Source organism: Vulpes lagopus, chromosome 10 (genome assembly GCF_018345385.1).
Source record: "Vulpes lagopus strain Blue_001 chromosome 10, ASM1834538v1, whole genome shotgun sequence".
In the NCBI taxonomy this organism is placed as follows: Eukaryota; Metazoa; Chordata; class Mammalia; order Carnivora; family Canidae; genus Vulpes; species Vulpes lagopus.
In genome coordinates, this window is record NC_054833.1 from 36,136,942 (window position 1) to 36,159,388 (window position 22,447).

The following is a 22,447-nucleotide window of genomic DNA, read 5'->3' on the forward strand; positions in this document are numbered from 1 at the left end:
TTGTAGTAATGATTTATTTTCTTTACTTGTGAGTTGATTACTGTAGGAATGAGAGTAGAGATTGGGATTTATTGTAATCACCACCACAGCAGTGGCAAATTTCTAAGTGTAAGATTTGTGCTTGAGGCCTTGAGAGATTAAATATATATCCCTCGTGTGAAGTATAGGCAAGCAGTGGGAATGCACAAATGTCATCCAACACTCACACACAAAAGACATACGCGCGTACACAGGACAGATATAGGAGTTGTAATTAGCTTGCCAAGTGGAGGACAGACAGCTGCCAAAGTGATTCTGATTATACACCCACCACATGATGACTCCAGCTGCCCCATCCCCACTAAAATGTACCTCTCATCAATTGAGTGCTGTTTCAAATTTCATAGAGATATATTATTTGGTTATAGAATTTGTCTTCATGAAAAAAAAAAAAAGTCCTGGAAGAGTGTGTAGAATGTGGATGACCCCCAACAAGTTCTTAATAGACTGTGTTGACCAATCTGCGACATCTTTCCTGAGTACTGCTTTTGAAAATCAAAGGTAGAGCAAACATTAGGACTGTGCATGTTTGGGGAAGAGGAATGTTTGCCAAAACTAGAAATGGGTACAGAAAGAGAAGTTTGGGGGCTGTGAAGGAAACCTTACCTGATTTTATAATTTGTCCTTTGTGATGTGATTATTTGAAAAATAGGGTGTCCGTGGTAGGACAGGGAATAGGAACAGCTGCAATACTCAAGGATCCTGATGCTGTCCATGGATTAAGTTATGCTGGAGAGTTGGGCCTTAGATAAAGTTCTGAAGAAAAAAAATTATTTCCGAATTTCTCTTATTTCTATCAATCAGCTCTCCTCTTCCTCCCTATATTAGCTTCTCTCTTGCCCTTTTTAGGCTCCTCTGCTCTTAGAAGCTTTTTTCCCCCTTCATTTGCTCCTAAAATGATATATATTTTATGTATACTTTATGTATATTTCCCATAACATTAATCGAGGCTCCTCCATGTGTCAGCCTCTTTGCTAGGCTCTTGCATTTTATGATTTAATTTAATCCTCATAACAACCTTATAGATTATTATCATTATGCTCATTTTACAGATGAGGAATGTTGAGCACCTGAGATTAATAAATGTTTTCTGAGCTGCTGCAAGCCAGGTTTGGTATTTAATTTTAAAAATAAACATGAATAAACTTAGTTCCAAACCATCAAAGCTCATGGATGTAAATGGGAGATCACAGAGACAGCAAAACATCGTGAGGAGAGTGGCTCAAGGTACTATAGGACTTTCTGGTTAATTTGCACGAGGGTATGAGCTGGTTATGATCTGAGATCCTATTTTGTCTGGCATTTTGGCATTTTACTAGGACATACTCAGGACATACTTAGGACATAAATTCTCTGAAATATGGAATTTCTAGTACTTGATAAATTTAGTGACTCATATATTTAGTTTCCTGACCTGGAATCAAATAGGTTTGGGTGAGGCTGCTTCCTCCCAGGTGGAGTAAGGAACATTTTTGGTCAGACTTGCTCCAGATACTAACTTAGGAGCACCTTAGCTGGGGTTTCCATAAAAAGCTGTGCTGGGGACAAGGACTGTGTACACATAGCTTATTTTTGGAAGTGATCTCATGGAAGAGGAAGAGTGAAGCAGGGAAGGATGGGAAGCTAATCCAAGGTGGGCTGCCAAGGTGTTTACCTTAATGGGAAATTCACAATTAATCCCTTTGAGGCCCCTTTAAGAATCAAGAACGAAGTACCAGAGACACAGAAGAGCAGAGCATTTATCTATTGACCCCCAAGGAGTATTACCTCCTTCATACTTCTAGGTTTGCACATGCACCAGAGCGGGTGGGTGCATTCCAACAGACAGTCTGGGTGTGAGGCAGAGACTGGGATCTTAGAGCAGAAAGCAGGTAAAAGTGGTGCAACTGGTGGATTGTGCTCTCTGACTGCAGCTACATGCAGCCAGCTGCCACAGCAACAGCAGAAGCCAAAAAGATGGGCTGAAATGAGGCAGAGACAGTGTCCAACACAGACATCTTGGTGATGGGATATGTAAAAATGTTCAGAGTGGAGGGGAGATGACACCATGGGTATAAAAGGCAGGGATTTGTAATGTGCTAAAAAGTTCTAGAAAGGCCTTTTGCTCCATTTACCTCTTTCTCATTCTGAAAGTTTATCCTTTGTCCCTTATCTTGTTGTCTGCTGGAGTTATAGCAACTTGCCCGAATTATAAGATAGAACATTGCCTGGAGGGACTATTGAATCAAGTCATTAACACCCAATAACCCGCAAGACTGGTAGGTCTTCCTCAGCACATCTGATCATGTCATTCCCTTGGTCATTCCATTCCTCTGTTCAAAATGTTCCATGGATTCATACATTTCTTGTCATGGCATTTAAGTTTCTCCCCAATACAACCCTCGGGTGCTATTCTAGGTTTGATGTCAAATTATGTCCTTTACTTGTACTCTGCATTGTACTCAACCAAATCAAACACCAGGTAGGCTTCTTCTGGATAAGCTGGAAACCTCCAACTGGAGAAGTTAGAGATTCATGTTTTATTTGGACTCTACCACCAACCAGCTGTGTGATTGATTTGGCCTCAATTTTTCTGTTTGGAACATGTAGGGTAGGAGGGTTAGATCAGTGAATTCTGAACCTGGCTAAATATCCCAATCACGAGGAATAGATTTAGAAGAAAAAAACTGATTATAAAGTCTTATGTCTGAAAATTCTGATTTATTATGTTTTGATTGGAATAACAGAATACGTACTTTTAAAATGCATAGATAACTCTAACTCAGCGTGAACCTCAGGACTAGATGACTTTTAATATTGCCTCAAATCTATGAGACCCCAAATGTGTGAATTAGCTGTCACTGAGCCCAAGCAAGACTGAGAGATTGGGGCACAGTGGGATAACTTTTGTCATGAGGGAGGGTTAGAAAAGGAGCAAAGGAAGCAAAATGGGGAAACAAATGTTGGTGGGTCTGGTGGGAAGAGGGGTCAAGCTACAAGGCCATGACAGTCAATATGAGGGCACTGGGAACCTCCTAAAAGAGATCTGACAGGATGGAGGACAGGTGCCTCCTGTCAAGAATTCCAACAATTTAGCAATTCTGGAAAAGAATGTTCTTAATTGACAGGGATTTTTTTTTTTTTTCACTGCCAAACTCAAGTTCCAAGAGATCACAGAGAAGGTCTGTTTCTCCTTGGACTAGATATGATGCAATTTCTGTGATGAACTGAAATTTAAGTGGTGTATGGAATGCCCTTCTCTGAACTTGAATAGCATTTTTATTTTAAACTTTTCTGGATCTTAGCACATTTTTTTCAGCATATTAAGTTCAGTGTGTTCTAGCTTAATTTTTCCAGAAGATTGTCAGACCCCTGAGGGCAAGGACTCTGCTTATATATTTTATTATCTCCCACAGGGAGAGGCTAAACACAATCATTAAGAACACCAGATTTGAAGCAAGATGGATCTAGATTTCATATGGCCTTCGTAATTTAACATCTGGTGAATTATTGCATCTCTAAAATGGGAGTGATAGGGATCCCTGGGTGGTGCAGCGGTTTAGCGCCTGCCTTTGGCCCAGGGCGCGATCCTGGAGACCCGGGATCGAATCCCATGTCAGGCTCCCGGTGCATGGAGCCTGCTTCTCCCTCTGCCTATGTCTCTCTCTCTCTCTCTCTCTCTCTCTCTCTCTGTGTGACTATCATAAATAAATAAAATTTAAAACAAAATAAAATGGGAGTGATAAAACCTAGTTCATAGGATTTGGGGAGAGAATTAAAAAGAAATATTACATGTGAAATGATACTGGATTCTGGCCTGCTGGAGTCAGTACACAAGTGCTAGGACAGAAAGAATGCTTGGTACATATCGTAAGCCCTCAATAAATGGTTAAGTTATTATTTTTTGTACAATACTTTGCATTTTATTGAGTAGATATTAATTGGGCAACTAAATAATGTTTTTAAAAGCCCATTCAAATATTATCAAGGGTACAAGCCAATATTACTTTTTTAACAGTTAGTTTCTAAGACTGTGATCCTGGGGGATCCTTTGGCTTTCTACTTCTAATCAGGTCCCCAGATCCCCAAATCCAGAATAAAACCCCTTAGTCTCCCATCACCAGTTGGCAATGATTATAGGCTAAGGTGCTGTCTCCCTTCTACAAACTGGAAAATAGCGTTGGGGTAAAGCCTCCATCAGATATCATCTTCTTAAGCTCAGAGCAAATTCTAAGGCAGTCCAGATTCTGATCCTTTAAACAGAACGGGAGTTAAAATGGTCTGTGCTTAGTTCCTTTTTCTGTGTTAGCACCATAGTCATTTATCTGTCTGAACAATCATGGATAAGATTTGGACTGAAGGGTACATTGTGGAGGCTCTAGGCTGAAGGAGGGTGAGTGACTGAATCTGGTCAGAACTTAAGTCCCCAGCCTCACATAAGAAAGGCTTTGGGAAGGACCACCTCGCTTTTCTGCTTTGTCCTTGGTGACCACAGGGTGGAAACTCCAGGCACAGGTGGGCTGCCTTCAACCTCTGAGAGGACTCTCCCCAGATACTGGCCCCAGATTTTGCGACCTTGAGCAGAAGCTGGAGTTGGAAGGACACAATAAATGGACCAAAGTAAAGACCTGGGAGACTCCTCAGCTCATCTTTGAGACCCTCTTCCCAGCAGCATCTGTCCTCACCATGGAGAAAGGTCCATTCTCCAGAGGGTGCTCTAGTGGCAGAGTCCTTAGGGGGCCTTGAGATCAGATCCATAGGCATCCTGAGAGGCCTTTCTGCTGAAGTTCAAAATCTCTGTGTGGATTCAGTTCTCACAAATAGGAGGTGACTAGGAGGAGAGGGGGTGTCTCTGTTTCTTTTTCTCTCTCTCTTTCTCTCTCTCCCCCCCTCAAATGGACTCTTTCTCCTTGTTCTCACAGAATGCCTTTAGTAAGAATGGCAGCTGAGAACTCCTCTGTGACAGAGTTTATCCTCTCAGGCTTAACCAACCAGCCAGAACTCCAGATTCCTCTCTTCTTCCTATTTCTAGGTTTCTATGTGGTCACGGTGGTAGGGAACCTGGGCCTGATAACCCTGATTGGGCTGAATTCTCACCTGCACACCCCCATGTACTTTTTCCTCTTCAACTTGTCCTTCATAGATTTCTGCTATTCCACTGTTATCACTCCCAAGATGCTGATGAATTTTGTCTTGAGGAAGAACGTCATCTCCTACGCAGGGTGTATGACTCAGCTCTTCTTCTTTCTCTTCTTTGTTGTATCTGAGTCCTTCATCCTGTCAGCAATGGCATATGACCGCTACGCCGCCATCTGTAACCCACTGGTATACACTGCCACCATGTCTCCTCAGGTCTGCTTCCTCCTTCTGTTGGGTGTCTATGTGATGGGGTTTGCTGGAGCCATGGCCCACACAGCGTGCATGGTAAGACTGACCTTCTGTGCCAACAATCTGGTTGACCACTACATGTGCGACATCCTTCCCCTTCTTGAGCGTTCTTGCACCAGCACCTATGTCAATGAGCTGGTAGTTTTTGTTGTTGTGGGCATTGATATTGGTGTGCCCACAGTTACCATCTTCATTTCTTATGCCCTCATCCTCTCCAGCATTCTCCGTATTCATTCTACCAAGGGCAGGTCCAAAGCCTTCAGCACCTGCAGCTCCCACATAATTGCTGTTTCCCTCTTCTTTGGATCAGGGGCATTTATGTACCTCAAACCATCCTCTCTTTTACCTATGAATCAGGGGAAAGTGTCCTCTTTGTTCTACACCATCGTGGTGCCCATGCTCAACCCACTAATCTACAGCTTGAGGAATAAGGATGTCAAAATTGCTCTGAAGAAAACACTGAGCAAGAAACCATTCTCTTGAGAAAGGAGTAATACTTAGGAAAGGGCCTTTCTTCCTTCCTTATATGATTCAGGTTCCACTGGTTACATGGAGGAAATTTTAACTTTCTCCTTTCCACTTTATGCATCCTTTAATTTAAGAAGATTCTTTAATCTAGGGTACTCATATTTAGTGGACCTTAAAGGTCCTTTAATTCAGTTCCCTCATATTTCTGAGAATAGATACAAATTTATATACCTTCTCCAAGGTCACTCAGTTACCCAGCAGGAGGACTGTGACTAGGATATAGGCTTTTGATTTTTAATACTAGTTGTTTTCCACTATGGCTCACTTTCTTCCTCCAACAACACTGGAAGATTTCATTTCAAATGTGAACTGATCTAGGATGTTAAGATCTGGTTCTATCTACAGAAATTTCATGCAACTTTTCAAGGGCTAATTTTAAATACCACATTTTTGCAAAGAAGGTAGGAGGTATAAAACTTTGTTGAGATGGTCTTGGCTAAATGACCAAATTCTTGAAGAATTTTGCACAGTACTTGGGGGAAGTATGCTGGGGCCCAGACAGCAGGAAGCATGGTTACTCCTAAATCAGTGGTGTGGAGCTTCAGGGACTTGGACTTTTGGTCATGCTGGCTGGACAACCATATAGAAAATATCAAGATCATGAAGTACAGGATTTGGGAATTTTTTGCACACAATAATTTCCTTGTTTCAAATTGTGCTTTTGAAACCTGGGTGGAGAAGTCTGAAGCTCAGGGTGGTCAGCTAAAAATCAGGAGAATATTTCAGAACCATGGAAACTTTGTGTTACAAGCCAGTAATTAGGCTAGCACCACATAGCAGCCAGTCAACAGAGGAAACAACCACGGACTGTTATGGTACTGTATGTGATAGAGATGTGTGAGGTGTTCTCTGTGTGCCTCTCTAGATCAACTTTCTATTCCTTTGTACCTTACTTCAAGTGTTGGGAGGCATTTCCTAATGGATCTTGTCAATGGGCTCCGTGACCCTCTGGTTTCTGGCTGGGTTAAGCCAATGGCAGCATCAGCAGAAGAAATCAGAGGACAAGTGGAACATGATATTGTGATATTTATTTCCCTGACTTCCAGTGGGCTACAGTAACTGCCCATTTCTAAGCCATTGACAGTAACTGCTCCTTCATCTCTTTATGCAAAGGGATGGTAATGCTGCTGCTGCTTGCTTCTACCATCCTTCTCTGGTTTCTCATAACCACCCTTTTGCCTACACCTATGCAAATAGTGCCCTTGTTACATTTTTCCGGGAGTCATCTTTTTTCTGCTGGGACTCTGACACACCCTTCCAGTATAGGGTGCAAGGATTATACAGTTTAGGTTTGTAAATCCACAGCCTAATGGTATTGTGTAAAGGGAGGCAGAGTTACTTCTTGGTTTAAAAGAAAATTATAAGTGGTAAATATGTCTTTGAGAAACAACAATATATGAAAGACTCTGAAAATACTTTCGATTTATGAGATTCTCTTCAGGAAAATTCTCTTCTATTTGTAAAAATGAAGTCTGGATGCGTATATAGTTACATCCTTTGGGAAGGTACAGATCAGTAAGGGTGAATTCAAATGGAACCAGGGAACTGTGTTTAGATGGCACAGAACACAGGACCAGCGTAGAATTGGGATGACTGGGACAAGGGAGGGAAGAACAGCATAGAGACTCAGAAAAAGCAGAGTAGGGAATTGAGAGGTAGAGTCAGATTTGAGCCTAGTTTTTACTCAGCAACTATGTGACCTCATGCAAGTTACCTGATGTCTCTTTCTCTTTGAAGTCATTTCCACAGGATTATTAAGAGAATTATTTCTTTCTACATTTGTGTATTCTTTCTACAACCCATTTACAATATATATTTATTTGTACATTGACTGGGCAGTACATGTTCATGGTATTTATAATTATTACCAAAAAATACTCAGTGAAAGGAAGTCTCTCTTTACTCAATTTTCTGGTCCTTCTGTACCCTCTCCAGGGTCTGTCAATGTTGCTTATTGGTTGTATGTTTTAAGACAGTCTTTCTATGCATGGTGCTTGTGTTAGCCAAGATGCAACAGGGAGTTACTCAGATCAGAGGGCTGAAAACTATCAACAGAAGGGAGGAGGAGAAGGGACAAAAGCAGGGATGGAATGTTTTGTTGCTGGAACCAGCAGTTCCTGCCAAGGAAATGCCAGGCTAGGTGTTTCCCCTGATAGTTCTTTGTATAGGCCAGTCTGAGCTGGTTTGGAGCGGAGGACCTGTGCAGAAGCTCCCCCCCACCACCCCCCCGCCCCAGTTGTCCTGAGTTATCTTTAATTTTAATAAGATCTTCTCTTATGGGCAGAGTTTTCCACCATATTTTGAACGTTCAATGTATGCACTAGCATGCTGACATACCAGACATATGCAGTTGAACTAAAATACCTAGGTAAGAGAATATGTATTAAGTTCCTTACTGTATGTGCAAGACCCTGTCCCTGCTCCCTAATACGCTAAATAAAAGCTTCCTGTACTAACCCCACAGGCAGATTGTGCTTTCCATCTTCTTATTTGTAACAAGTAATAAAAAGTGCTTTGCTTTTGGGGCACCTGGGTGGCTCAGTAGTTGAAGGTCTGCCTTTGGCTCAGGCCTTGATCCTGGGTCCTGGGATTGAGTCCCACATGGGGCTCCCTGCAGGGAACCTGCTTCTCCCTCTGCCTTTCTTTTTGTCTCTCTCTCTGTGTCTCTCATGAATAAATAAATAAAATCTCTAAACAAAAAAAAAGTGCTTTGCTTTCAACACTTCCTTGAGTTGTGTTCAATTCAGTGTACCCCAATGGCAAACCTCTTGAGTTTGGTTACACCTGCGCATACATACACACAACCTTGTCCTTGTTTTCAAAGTCTATGAGCAGCTGCTTTAACATGTTATCTACCAATGAAAACTAATATGCAGGGGAGGGAATAAAGGGTTGTTATTGGATAAATAAGTGAATAAAAAAGCAGGAAAGATGTATATGAAGGATTGTGGATAGCCAAAAAGAGGCAGAGAGAAAAGCACACTGTGAAAACAAGGGAGTGTCAGCTCTGGTTATATAAGTGTGTTTCCCAAGACACAGCTCACAGAATTTGTTTTTGCTGGTCTCTTGTTTCCAACTTGATTTTTATGATCACATAAAATTCTTGTATATGCATGTATTATATCTCATTAACAATTTTTTACTACTGTATATTACTTTTGTTTTTCCAAATTATAAACCATGGTTAGCAGACTTACTCAATAACTCTTTGAGTTTTCCTCTAATTAGGATATGTTTTTAGACACAGAATTACGGAGTGACATAAGGTTGTTGAATATTATTCCAAAATTCCTTCTTTAAAGTTCATCTCAATTTATACTCTCACAAGCAGTATAAACATCTTCAGATGGTCTACTCTTGGCCAGATCCTGTACCAGTAAGGGTGTCACTCATTAAAAACTGATTACCTTTAATTTTGACAGTGGTGGTGTTTGTATTACTGTCTTCTCCTTTTACAGCTTTTATTCCTTTCTACTTCATGAACTACCACTTGTGGTATCTGAATGGATAAAGAAAATAAAAGTGGGAGCAAAACTGAGCATGTTTTCTTCTGTCTTCTTTTTCTTTATTATATATTCCCTGTAGAGGAGGGAAAATTATTTTCCTTCTAGATTTTTGACTGAAACTCCCCTGTGATGAAAGACTGATCAGCAGGAGAAAAACAAAGAGAAGTTTAATAACATGTATACATCCTGTATATATAGGAGATACTCAGGAAAAACGACCCAAGCCACCAACTTAAATACCATCTCCAGCTAAAGGCAAAAAAAAGATGTTGTGGGGGAGGGTTGTCACTTACAGAAAAGGTTATCAGGCAAAGCCCAGTAAATAATGGTATGGTTGTTATGCAGATTTAAGTTGCTACCTTCTTCATTGATAACAGTTTCTAGAGATTTAGTCATCTCCCTCTTCTTGGTACAGAGAGGGAGAAACTCTTAAAAATGGAGATTTCTCTTATAAATTTCCCTCACAAAGGGGGCAACTTCTATCCAGCTGTCAGAGCTTCTTCTGTCTTTGTTTTCATAAAAAGAATCAGATCAAGATCATTCTTAGGCCAAAAAGACATTTTGAGGTGGCAAATTCTGCTTTACCTCATCCCTTTATTTCTTAAATGGCTTTTTCTTGGCTTCATCATAACTCTGGTAATCTTTTTGGTCCAAGGAAGGAAAGATAGTCTAGAACTTTCCCTTTGTGATAATTGATTATGAAGTGTCCTTCTGGAATATCTTTCTCCCACATCTCTGTCTCTTTCAGTGTCCCTACCCTGTATTCTCAGAGCACACTGCACTTCACCTGTTAAGTATTGGTCCAAATGCAGGACCACTGCTCATTTACTTTTCTATATACATCCTCACAACAAATCAGACTGTAAGTTCTGTGTGAGCAGGGTCCTTGTTGTTGTCCATTGATATATCCTCCACATCTAGTGGCTGTAGCAGAGCCAGACTCTAGGATTTGTAAACCTAACTTTCCACTCCTTTTTATAGTCAAGCATAGTGCTGTATAAAATGCTTAACTTTTTCTAGCAAATTCTAAATCACTCTCTGATTGAACATTGGCTCTGAAAGCAGTTTTATAAAATGCCAACAATCGTGCATTCGCTCTGTACTGTCCATTTTCGCTCATATCTGAGAAACAACAAATTAAAAGAACAACTTGTATGATGAAAAAAAAAAAAAAAAGAATCATTCATGTATGAAGCTCCCATTTCCCCCAGAATAACAGACTAAGCCTGAAAGATTGTCTTCAAAAGATAAACTAGAAAAAAGTCACCAAGACCATAACCTGATTCTTCCTTATTGATTTTGCAGGGCACAGTACTGCTTTCCTTTTTCTTTACTGTCACAAATGAATATATTCTACATCCTGTCAGAATTGCTTCTGGGGACATTTGATAATACAGTTTTTGGAACTTTGCAAGTTCCTTGTAGTTTTATTGGGGAAAATTACTACTTTTCCCTTTGTAATTAAAGTTAGGGAGAGATATTTTAGAACTATGAAATGTCTTGTTCCTTTTCAATTTTTCACATACCAGTTTTAGCATCCATTGATAATTCTTGCCTCAATCAGTATTACTCTGATGGTTGAAAAGTGGAGATTTTCTAACTCCATCAAGCTTTCATTATTGTTAGTTGGTACTTTGTCAGAAAGAATCTTTCCTTCTGTATTTATTTACTTATCCATTCACTCATTCATCTGTTTATTCATTCATATGATTGTAGGCTCATACATTCCAATTTTATCCAATGGGTTATGATTCATTATTGTCATTGCTTAAGTTGTTGCTAAGTTTGTTCCTGATTTATCCAGTGGGAGCCTCTTCAAACTAGTTCCTATATTCTTTTAATATATCTCTATTAGATTTTGAGCCTTTGTTGCTTTATAGCAAAGCAGTATGTTTCAGGCTTATTTTGTAACTTTCCTGCCCCAGCATTGGTTCTATTTAGAGATAAATTGTGTTTAAACCAAAATATGAATGGTAGGTGAAATGAGCTGTATATAATGTAATTCTGCAAGTAGGTATCTAATGAGAGAATATTCATGTTTATAAAATATTCTTTTATATGTTTTTTTTTTCCCCTTGAGGATGCCTGTCTGTGTACAGGTGATAGACCTGGTCTCTGTGAATGGGCCAACACTCTGTGTCTCAAAGTCCATTAGCCTTGAGTGTCATTGGTGGTCTTCTTCTCACTATCTTTTACCAACTCATGTGATAATATCCTCAGGTTCCCATCAGTGATCAGTGAGACTACATAGAAGGAATAAGTAGGCCTGGAGTGAGAGGGGAAACAAGTCCTGGGACTCTTGTCCGCACAATTGGGTTTTGATGCCACTCAGTCTAGCTTCCTTAAACATAGGACTCCTTGTCCCATTTGCTTCCTTCCTTCATATTGTACCTTGCTTGCAGTGACTACCCTTCTCCTTTCATTCTAAGTTTCCAGGATTACAGCTTGAGAATGAAGGTGAACAAGACTTTCCACACTCAAGAAACTCATGTTCTTCAAACTCCAATAATGACATTTTGGAAACTTTAGATCCTTTGGACTTTACATACAAGTTCTCATTTAATCTTCTCTACAAGTTAAGGGATTTGCTTAGATTGTACAATAGCAAGTGATGGAGTAAACAATTAAATTTAGACTGCCTGATTCTAGAGCCCATATTCTCAACATTTGCTGCCTTCCAGAGGTTCAATCTGTATGTGTAAGAAATAGCACATATATTCATCATGTGTAATGTCCAAGTTCCTGATGCCTTTGACCTAAGTAAATTCATACAGTCACTCTCATTTAGAAAAATTTGCTCAAAATATATGTCAAGAGAAAGATCCTAAAGATTTTTCTACTTATTTATTGCGTTGAACTAATAGAGTCAGTAATATATGTATGTGTGGGACCTGCTGAACTGTAATATGAGTGAGGGAGCACTAACCAACTGAGCCACCCAGGTGTTGCTACAGTGTTTTGTTTTTAATTTATTTTTTAAAAATAATAATTCTTAAATTTGCAAAAGTAATGCTCAAGTACTATAGGAATACTATAGGAATATTGCAAGTAGAGAAAAGCAAAAGATAAAAAAATCCATGATTCTATGACCTAGAGAAAACTACTTTTAGTATTTTAATGTATACTCTTTCAGAATATTTTTCTCTATGTGCAGTTGTGATGGCTTAGACCATTTTGCAAACACTATATGTATCTATACACCTGTGTGTATATACACACACACATAATATATGTATATATATATGCATATATATATACAACAGAGACAGATGTGATCATATTAAGTACAATTTTGTAACTTTATTTTTCATTCTGTAACACATTGTAAACAGTCTTCCATGTGATTAAATTTTTATCAAAATCATTATTTTCAATGATATTCATTGCATTTAAAGCTAAAAGGTCTATGGAATGATACAAAATATTTCTGTTTGCTGCACAGAAAGACATTGCTTCTTTCTTTCCAAAGAGTTTTTTAACAGTGATATGTTCATCTGATGATCCTATATTTCTTTTCTAAATTCTAAGAGTAGCTCTGTCTTTGATTTATTCTTAGTGTCAATTCTGCATATTCCTCCCACTACCTTAGTTCAGTTTTTCTGGTCTCTATCCTTCTCTTTCATCTTTTATCAGAAGTCAAAGGCAAGTCTAGACATTCTAGCCTTGTTTATGCTTTAAACTTCTCTTTCCCTAGTGAAGAAATGTCTACATCCCAGGCAGGTAAATAAAGAAGCAACCATTTCTCTTCCCCTTTATCTTTCCCGCTCTAACCCAAAGGAAGAGGATAGTTTACAGGACTGATAAGAAATTGGGAGAAGGAGCTTATGTGGCTCAGTGTGTCCTAGTCCCCTTCTTATGGCCTCTTGCCCCATTTCTGGTTAGGACAGGCACATTCTCAGTGTTCCCATTCATCTCTTCCATCTGTAATCCTTCTTCTTTATAAGAGAATACCAACTGTTGTGCAGCTTGGTTTAGACCTATATTCACTAATTTAGTCTGTGAAGTGCCATAGGAAATTACAAGGTCTTACTTGTACATCCAAGCTGGGTCTTTCAATCAACTCTATCAGCATCAAAACTGATATAAATATGTGTGGGACCTGCTGAACTACTGTACTATGAGTGAGAAATTAGACTAATTTCTAATTTCTCAATTGATTCTGGAATCAGAAGTGGATGAGAGATATGATTTATTGTCATCATTAACCTTTCCCAACTATCTCCCACCCCTCCCTGCCATGTATACAACAATTCAAGTCTCAATATCATTTGCCATTCCCCAAATTTGCAGTGCTTTTTTCCTCTGATGGCCTTTTAAATTCTTTTTTGTATTCCCTTTGCTCAGAATGTTCTCCTAATTTTCTCTGCTAGTAACCTTCTCCTTATATTTAAGCCTAATACCAATGCATTTCTAAAACCATATCATAAAACAGATTGTATATTTCCATAGTAACAATGTAATAATTGGAGAATGTTTTGAATAAAGAACTAGCACAAAATAACCTGCTAAAAATCAAAGATATACTTTTTGGAATACTTTATAATGATTTTTTCGGGGAAAATTATTTTCCGAGTTTTAAAAAGTGTACAAAAAGCTATTCTATGTATTGATTTCATATGAAACATCAAAGGCAATAAAGTGAATATAGAGTTCATGAAAAACAGAAATCTATCATAACACTGCCCAATATAAACAAACACTAGCTATTTAATCATTAATAAAAATAATTATTGTGCCATAAGCTTCCTTTGATGTTAAATATCATCCCTTTTATTATTTATTATCATTATTTTTTGCTATGACCCATATTGCATAAAAAATCTGGCCAGATAATTCATTGAATACCTTTGTGTTTAGCCAGCAAAGTTATTCATTCAGTAAACAGTGTAATGAAGTTTATTAGAAAAGAGGAGTCACTGAAGAATTGAAAGTTTTCAAAACTGTGTAGGAATATGAAGAATAATCTGTGGAATTGGAAATGTTTGTTCATTTATCCTCCAAATCATATCCAAACATTTCCATGAAAGGAGAATATCATTCAAAATAGAGCAAAACTTTGAAGGAGAGTTTGTTATATCCCTCTAAGAAGGTAATTTTGGTAGATGTGTCTGCCTTCATCCTAGGAATAAGAGAAATTTGTCCCATGGTCTAAATGATTTTCTGTCTCTACTATCTTGTCTACAGCTTCCTGAATGTCCAGTTCCTATCATACTAGCCAGGGTTATTGACTGCAAACAGCAGAAATTGATTTGGGTTAACTTTGGCATAAGATGGAATTAATTGGGGGTTATTAACAAACCCATAGAGCAGGCCAGAGAATTAGCTTTTGGAATCCGGCAGGATCTAGGGGAAATCAGGTGGTGGAATCACAGCCAAATTATACCACAGAACCATCTGGTTAGGCTGCATTGGTTCCTTGTATTGGTACCACCAATACCCAATACTCGTTATCACTGGTAATTTTTCTTTGTCTTTGCCAAAATGAAATATAAATTGTTCCTGTTCCTTTGTGTCACTTGCCCCAGACTTAGAGTCCTGCATAGAAACATCTGACTGGCTGAGTTCAGTCTTACTTTCTTTGGGGAAGTTTCACAGAAGGCTGAGTCTGGTTCCAATCAAGGCTCATGTAAGGGCAGATTCCTAAACATGGAAGGAGTACTAATGTTGTAGTCAATACTTCTAGTTAGTTATGTATAAGTATCTGTTTATTCTAGGTATCTAGGTATATAACTAGATTATATATATTTGAAAGGGCAGGGATTTTGTATCTCTTTTGATTGTTGCTATATTCTTAGAGCAAAACACAGGCCCTAGAATGTGGTAAATGCTCTCTATATGCCTACTGGACCTTCTCTCTTTCTACATTTCTTAAGTTATGTCTCTAATTCATAGTCTTTCCCTGTGGCTGATGCTGACTTTGGATAATACCTTTAAATCTATCCTCCTCCATTTTACCTATTAACTCTTCACTTGTGTCTAATAGGCTATCACATTCATAGACTTCCTCATTTCAACTATCATGTTTTCATTTCTAAAAGTGCTAGTTGATTGTTTAAAAAAAAATCTGTCCTGTCAAGTTTTGATGGAGCCTTCATTACACTTTGCTCTTTGCTCTTTTTTTTCTGAACATATTAAATAAATTATTTTGTATTCTGTCTCTGATAAGCCTGATAATTTTGCAGGCCTGGTCCTGTAGCTTGTGGTTTATCATTAATGATTATTTTCATTTCTGGCGGCTTCTTTTGTGTTTGTTTAGGGCTTTTCATTAAAATTTCATGATCCCCAGTTAGTTATCTGGGGAAATTCTTTGATATCTGGAGCTAATCTATATTTTCCAGAGAGGAAATATATATATTTGGTTACATTTGTAATATGATTTTTTTTTAACCTGGAATGCAGAGGTTGTTAGAAGTTCTCAGGAGATATTTTATCTCTTTCTCTTCCCTAGAGCCAAGGCCATATCAGACATATATCTTGCCTTCTTCCTGTGTGGGTTTTTTTATTTCTCTAATTTAGCCATGGAAAATGTTTCTTTGGGGATCCAGGATTACAAGTTAGTAATGATTCCAAACTCTCAGGCTGCTAAGGTTTAGTCATGAATGGACCTATCCCAGGATTTATCCTTTATGTCCTGCATAGGCAACTGAATTAAAACCCAACTCTGGGCCATTGGGAATCTGCTAGTTCCCCCAAGGCAAATTCCAGGTCCAGTGCTTGTGTACCCCTCTGAATTATTACTTTATCTTTTGCCTTTTGCTCTCATGGGAATTCATTGAGTCTCTGCCACCTCAAACATTAACAGATAGATGATTTTTGTATTTTACCCAGAATTCTTAGTTTTGTTCTATTCAGAATTCTTAGTTTTGTTCTTTCAGGAGAGATTTTTCTGAGTATAAAGTTTGCAAGAGTACTGGAAATAGCTGGGCTTAATAATACATATTGGATGATGAATAAGTTAATAAGTTGATTTCTACTCTAATGAACAGAGATAATTAATTCTCAGTCTTTCATTGCTGGGCCATTGCCGCACATCTGATAAATTGTTGTTCAAAGGGGGAAATATAGAAGATATGAAATTATGTGTACTAGAAAAATTATGTGTACTAAAAGGAAATGCCTATTTTCTACATAAAAATAACCCTAAAAACATCTAAATATGGAACCATAGGAGATATTCTGAGTAATAAGGGAGAACTGGACTAAGTAATTCAAATTTGTACTGAAAAGTCCCTGGGCCATTTCCCTTGAGTATTTTTCCTTGATGTCTACCAACTAGCATACAGGTCCTAGAGGGCTTCTGCATCTTCTTAATATTGGGTAAATGACCATAAACTTGCTGGCCTGTGGCATATCTGGAGACAAGGCCAGAGGGTTCCAATATGATTGTCCTGAAGGCTAGAGGATGATAAAAGAGAAATAAGAGTGGAAGGGGTCAGGAGAGGGAGAGAGAAAGAGAGAAAAAGAAAGAGTGAGAGAGAGGTAAAAGCTGTACCCTTGTAGGGCTGAACTTTAGAAGTCAGATAACATTGCTTCTGCTATTTTCTTTTTGTTGGAGAAATCCCAAGTCCTTGCTTAGATGCAAGGGTAGGGAATATAGATCCCATCTCTTTATTTAAGGAGTGTCAGTCCTATTGTACCAAGAACATGTAGGATACATACATATATGTGTGTTTATGGGTATGTGCTGTTATGGTCATCTTTGGAAAAAACAAAACAATCTTCTATACATATGCACATTGTACAGTTGTTATAAATATTACATTAGAAAACATCCAACATAATGGCATAATACCAAGCACTCTGTAGTTGTTTCATATCCATAAATTCTTTTACCCTTTGATTTCCTCCCTTTATATAAGAAATAAATGGAGTTTTCAGAGATACAAGATGGCTGAAAAATAAAAATGATTTTTTTTTAATTCAAAAGAGACACAGAGAGAGAGGCAGAGACACAGGAAGAGGGAGAAGCAGGGTCCCGGTGGGGAGTCTGATGCAGGACTCAATCCCAAGACTCCAGTGTCATGACCTGAGCCTAAGGCAGATGCTTAACCACTGAGCTACCCAGGTGTCCTTGTTTTTGTCTTTTTTGTACATGCCATCATACTGAATTGTTAGGTCAGTAAATTCTCATTTTACAAATTAGGGAATTAATGGCTCAAAGATGCTTTGTAATTTTAGTGTTGAAGTAGTTTGTCAGGATGATTTATTAAAATATTAATTTATTTTTGTTCTCGACTTATGTTAACACTTAAGTATAACACAAGGATATAGCTTGATGGGGGTGCCTGGGTGGCTCAGTTAAGTGTCTGCCATCGTCTCAGGTCCTGATCCCAGGGTCCTGGGATGGAGACCAGCATCCTGCTCCCTGCTCAGTAGGGAGTCTGCTTCTCCCTCCCACTTGTGCTCTTTCTTGCTTTCTCGCACTATCTCTTTCTCAAATAAATAAATAAATAAATAAAATCTTTTTATAAAGGGAAATAGCTTGATGAATTTTTACAAACTGAACACATCCATGTTATCAGTACCCCTATCAGAAATAGAATATTGTCAACAACCTTGAAGTATATCCTTTTCCAGTCACTAGACTCTGCAAGACCAAACATAAATAATGGTTATCTTTCTTTTGTAAAGATTATTTATTTATTTATTTATTTATTTATTTATTTATTTATTTATGAGAGACAGAGAGAGAGAGAGAGAGAGAGAGGCAGAGACACAGGCAGAGGAAGAAGCAGGCTTTATAAAGGGAGCCCAATGTGGGACTCCATCCTGGGACTCCAGGATCACGTTTTTGGCCCAAGTCAGGTGCTAAACTGCTGACCCACCCAGGGATCCCAAATAACAGCTCTCTGACTTATAACACCACAGATTAGTTTCCTTATTTTTGAAATTCATATGAATGGAATCATAAAGTGTGTACTCTTTATGCTTGGCTTCTTTTGCTTCATAATAAGTTTGTGACCTTTATCTATGCTATTAACTTTCATGGCTGGAAAACCTGGGTGGCTCAGCGGTTTAGCGTCACCTTAAGCCCAGGGCATGATCCTGGAGACCTGGGATCAAATCCTACATCAGGCTCCCTGCATGGAGCCTGCTTCTCCCTCTGCCTGTGTTTCTGCCTCTTTCTCTCTCTGTGTGTCTCTCATGAATAAATAAATAAAATCTTTATTAACTTTCATGGCTATTCGGAATTCTTTTTTATTAATATCAATTTATTATCCAGCCTGTAGCTGATAGAAATATGGGTTACTTTCAGTTCTTGGTTATTTTGAATAATGGTGCTATGAAACTTGACATGTCATTAGATAACATGTGTATTTATTTTTATTGGGTATGCACCTAGGAGTTGAATCGACTGGTCAAAATATATGTGTATGTCCAAATTTGTTAAATATTACTAATCAATCTATTGTTCCATAAACAATGATACTCAACAATGTTGTATCACTCGTATTATGATCACAATGATTATAATGTAAAACTGTACCAATGTTTAATCCTTGTACCTACATAATTCTTCTCCCTCTATTCCGCTTCTACCTATTTTAGGAAGGTAGCTAGGGTTTGTATTTCTTTGCTTTAGGGTTTTTGGAAACCCTAAAACAGCTTGCAGCAAGGGCTCTTCCCATTTTTGAACATAAATCTACTGAAGATATAGTATTGGTTGGTCAGGAGGAGTAAGTTCAGTTAAGGAGAACTTTGAGGGCAAGGAGGGTAAAAGATACTCCCTTAGAATGAGGATGGAGGTCAGTGGGTCTACGAGGCAGTGGGGGCCAGAGGACCTGAATAGCTGCTTATGTTCTTTTTAGTAGGGTGACCATATAATTTCTTAGCCAAATCCAGACACTTTTAAGAGTGAGACAGTGTGCTATTAATAATTACAGGGATAATAGATGTAAATCAGAACTATTCCAGGAGAACTGGGATTATTTTAGGCAGTCTCAGTTAACTTACAAATGCAGTTGCTGACATGCCTTTGAATGTTTCTTAGAATATTCATGTAGCAGATCATATGGAGAGCAGCTTTGTCATCTGGAGAATGACAGGATTAAAACATTTAGGTACATCTCCTGTTACATCTTGGCCTGCACGTATCTATGGAGTAACTTTATGCAGGTGTATGTGTGCTCCCTTGCATATGTGTTGTTATATTTTAATCTCCTTATATATACCAAAGGCCTGTCTGTGGCCCTTAATAGATCTGAGGGTAGGTGGTGCTTGTGGTGGTGGTAGTGTGGTGTCTCCACTGTTCTGAGCAGCTCAGGCTGTTTGAAACATTTTGTCTGAGGTGCTCTCTGTAGCATCTACAACTCTGATTTAAATTGTTGTCTATTACCAAATTCCCTTTGAATATTTGGAAATGGTGGCTAAAATAAGTTTGAGGTTATTTTCCTTTAAAGTCAAGCTTAAGTGCTAAGAGTTAATTGAGAGGAAAAATAAACCTCTCTCACTCAGTAGTGAATGGCGTGAAATCCCTGGAGTAACAGGGAAGTTTGAGTAGAATACCCGAGTCCCAAGATGCTAGGGAAGCAGCATAATCCAGACTGTAAACAAAGACAGTGCAATTCTTTCCTCACAGAAACAAGTCTCTGAGAAATTCCCAGGGGAAATTGTGTCTAAGCAGGCCCCTGAGATCAAGTAGCATAAACCTCTCTGTGATATGCCAGCTGGGGTTCTGGTAAAAATGAGAGTTGCTATTTTATATTTTCTCCTGAAGTTGGTGTAGACCATCTGGGAAAATCCACAAACAGAAATCTTATTCTATTCCCAGAGTACCTTGGTGATTGGGGTCTGTAAAAGGTCTAATTCTCAGCACTGGGGGACTCAGAGGAGTTAACACTTGAGGCTGCTTGTTTTATGCAGGAACACCATTTTCTCCTTTGAGCTAATGGGAAAAAAGATTGCATAAGGCCCAGCACTGAGTGGGACCAGGGAGAAGGAAGGTGAAGGTGAATGTCTGAATCTCATCATTCCTGATGATTTTCTTTTAAGCCCAGACATCTAGAGTATATCCATCCCTTCCCTGCTTTCAACACTTATTTTAATGTAAGATGGAGTGAAGGGGTTTAGAGGAAAAAGGTAGGATGTGTAGAGACAGTAGGGGGCACTCTTGGCTTTCCTTTTAGGGTAGGAGAGGGAGGTAGAGAATGGGTGGAGACAATGGGGGACAGGAGCTCCTGCCAGGGGAGCTGAGATATAGTCATGGGCATATTGTCAACAACCTGGCTGGGGGAGGAGGCATAGATGAGAAAAGAAAGTAAAAAGGTAGGACATCCATATATGGGCTCATCTTCTAGAGCCTTCTTCCATCAGTGATGCTTGCGACTATCATCAGTCTATGTATTTTATCACTTGTTTCCACAGACAGCTCCCTGGAAGAGAATGACTCTGAGAAACAGCTCCTCAGCAACTGAGTTTATCCTAGTGGGATTATCAGAACAGGCAGAGCTCCAGCTACCCCTCTTCCTCTTGTTCTTAGGGATATATGTGTTTACTGTGGTGGGCAATATGGGGTTGATCACCTTAATTGGGCTGAATTCTAGCCTTCATACTCCAATGTACTTTTTCCTCTTCAACTTGTCTTTTATAGACCTCTGTTATGCCAGTGTGTTTACCCCTAAAATGCTGAATGGTTTTGTGTCAGAAAATATCATCTCTTATGTGGGATGCATGACTCAGCTATTCTTCTTCTGTTTCTTTATCAATTCTGAATGCTATGTGTTGGTATCAATGGCCTATGATCGCTATGTGGCTATCTGCAACCCTCTGCTGTACATGGTCATCATGTCCCCACAGGTTTGTTCTCTGCTGATGTTTGGTTCATACGTGATAGGGTTTGCTGGAGCTATGGCCCACACTGGAAGCATATTGAGACTGACGTTCTGTAATTCCAACATCATCTACCATTATCTGTGTGAAGTTCTTCCTCTCTTGCAGCTCTCTTGCACCAGCACCCATGTCAATGAGTTCCTGTTTTTTATTATGTGGGAGTGGTCATCACAATATCCAGCATCAGCATCTTCATCTCTTATGCACTGATTCTCTCTAATATCCTCCGTATTCCTTCTGCTGAGGGCAGGTCCAAAGCCTTTAGCTCATGTGGCTCTCACATTATTGCTGTTGCTTTGTTTTTTGGGTCAGGGGCATTCACCTATTTAACAACCTCTTTTCCTGGATCTATGGACCAGGGTAAATTTGCCTCAGTCTTTTATACCAATGTGGTTCCCATGCTTAACCCTTTTATCTACAGTTTGAGGAATAAGGATGTGAAACTTGCCCTGGGTAAAACCCTGAGAAGAGTGCTTCTCTGATGGTTCTGTTTGTATCACTTAATTACTGGTAAGCTCACACTGAAGTATCTTTTTACTTACAAGTAGAGAACCTTCCATCTTTTCTTTTCAAGTAGGGTCTTTTCTCCACTTTACAAAATTGAAAGTTTCTTGCTTATACTCTTCTTGAAGATTATACTACTTTGTACCATGTAAATTGGTTCATTGCTTGCAATTTAGCATCTATTAATTGTCTACTGTTTACTAGACTCTATACTACATCCAAGAGATGAATAAGATGAAGCTCTAGGCCTTTCATCCTTTTCTTGGTAGGCTAAATGGGTTTGTCCAAGCAATATTTCTTCTTTTTATTTGAAAGATTTATTTATTTACTTGAGAGAGAGAGAGAGAGAGAGAGAGAGAGAGGGAGCATGTGGGTGTGGAGAGAGGCAGAGGGAGATGGAGAGAGAAAACCTCAAGCAGAGTTCCCACTGTGCATGGACCCTGATGTAGGGCTCCATCTCATGACTCTGGAATAGTGACCTGCACCAAAATCAAGAGTTGGATGCCCAATTGACTGAGTCACCAAGGTGCCCCTGTCCAAGCAACATCTCTGGTTGCAAGGTGGAGCAAGTAATGGTATGAGGGTCCAGGAGAGTGAATTTGTTTTCTTCAGTTATGGGAGCAGCTTTACCAAAGACCAAATGTAGATACCTTGGTGCCATAGGTAAGATAGTC

General features: G+C 39.0%; 2 protein-coding genes across 2 annotated transcripts; both read left to right on the top strand.

The window, feature by feature from the left end:
• The first annotated feature begins 4,941 nt into the window (after positions 1 to 4,941).
• Positions 4,942 to 5,889, top strand: LOC121500405 (olfactory receptor 145). The gene has a single exon (XM_041772089.1). The coding sequence runs from the start codon at positions 4,942 to 4,944 to the stop codon at positions 5,887 to 5,889; it is 948 nt and encodes a 315-aa protein (XP_041628023.1).
• A 14,933-nt stretch (positions 5,890 to 20,822) lies between these two features.
• LOC121500337 (olfactory receptor 8B4-like) lies at positions 20,823 to 21,751 on the top strand. The gene is given in 2 exon segments (XM_041771983.1): positions 20,823 to 21,423; positions 21,426 to 21,751. Coding segments are annotated over 2 exon segments (927 nt in total).
• The last annotated feature ends 696 nt before the right edge of the window (positions 21,752 to 22,447 follow it).

Coding starts and splice junctions, on each gene's coding strand:
- LOC121500405 (XM_041772089.1), top strand. CDS start 4,942: ATGCCTTTAGTAAGAATGGCAGCTGAGAACTCCTCTGTGACAGAGTTT.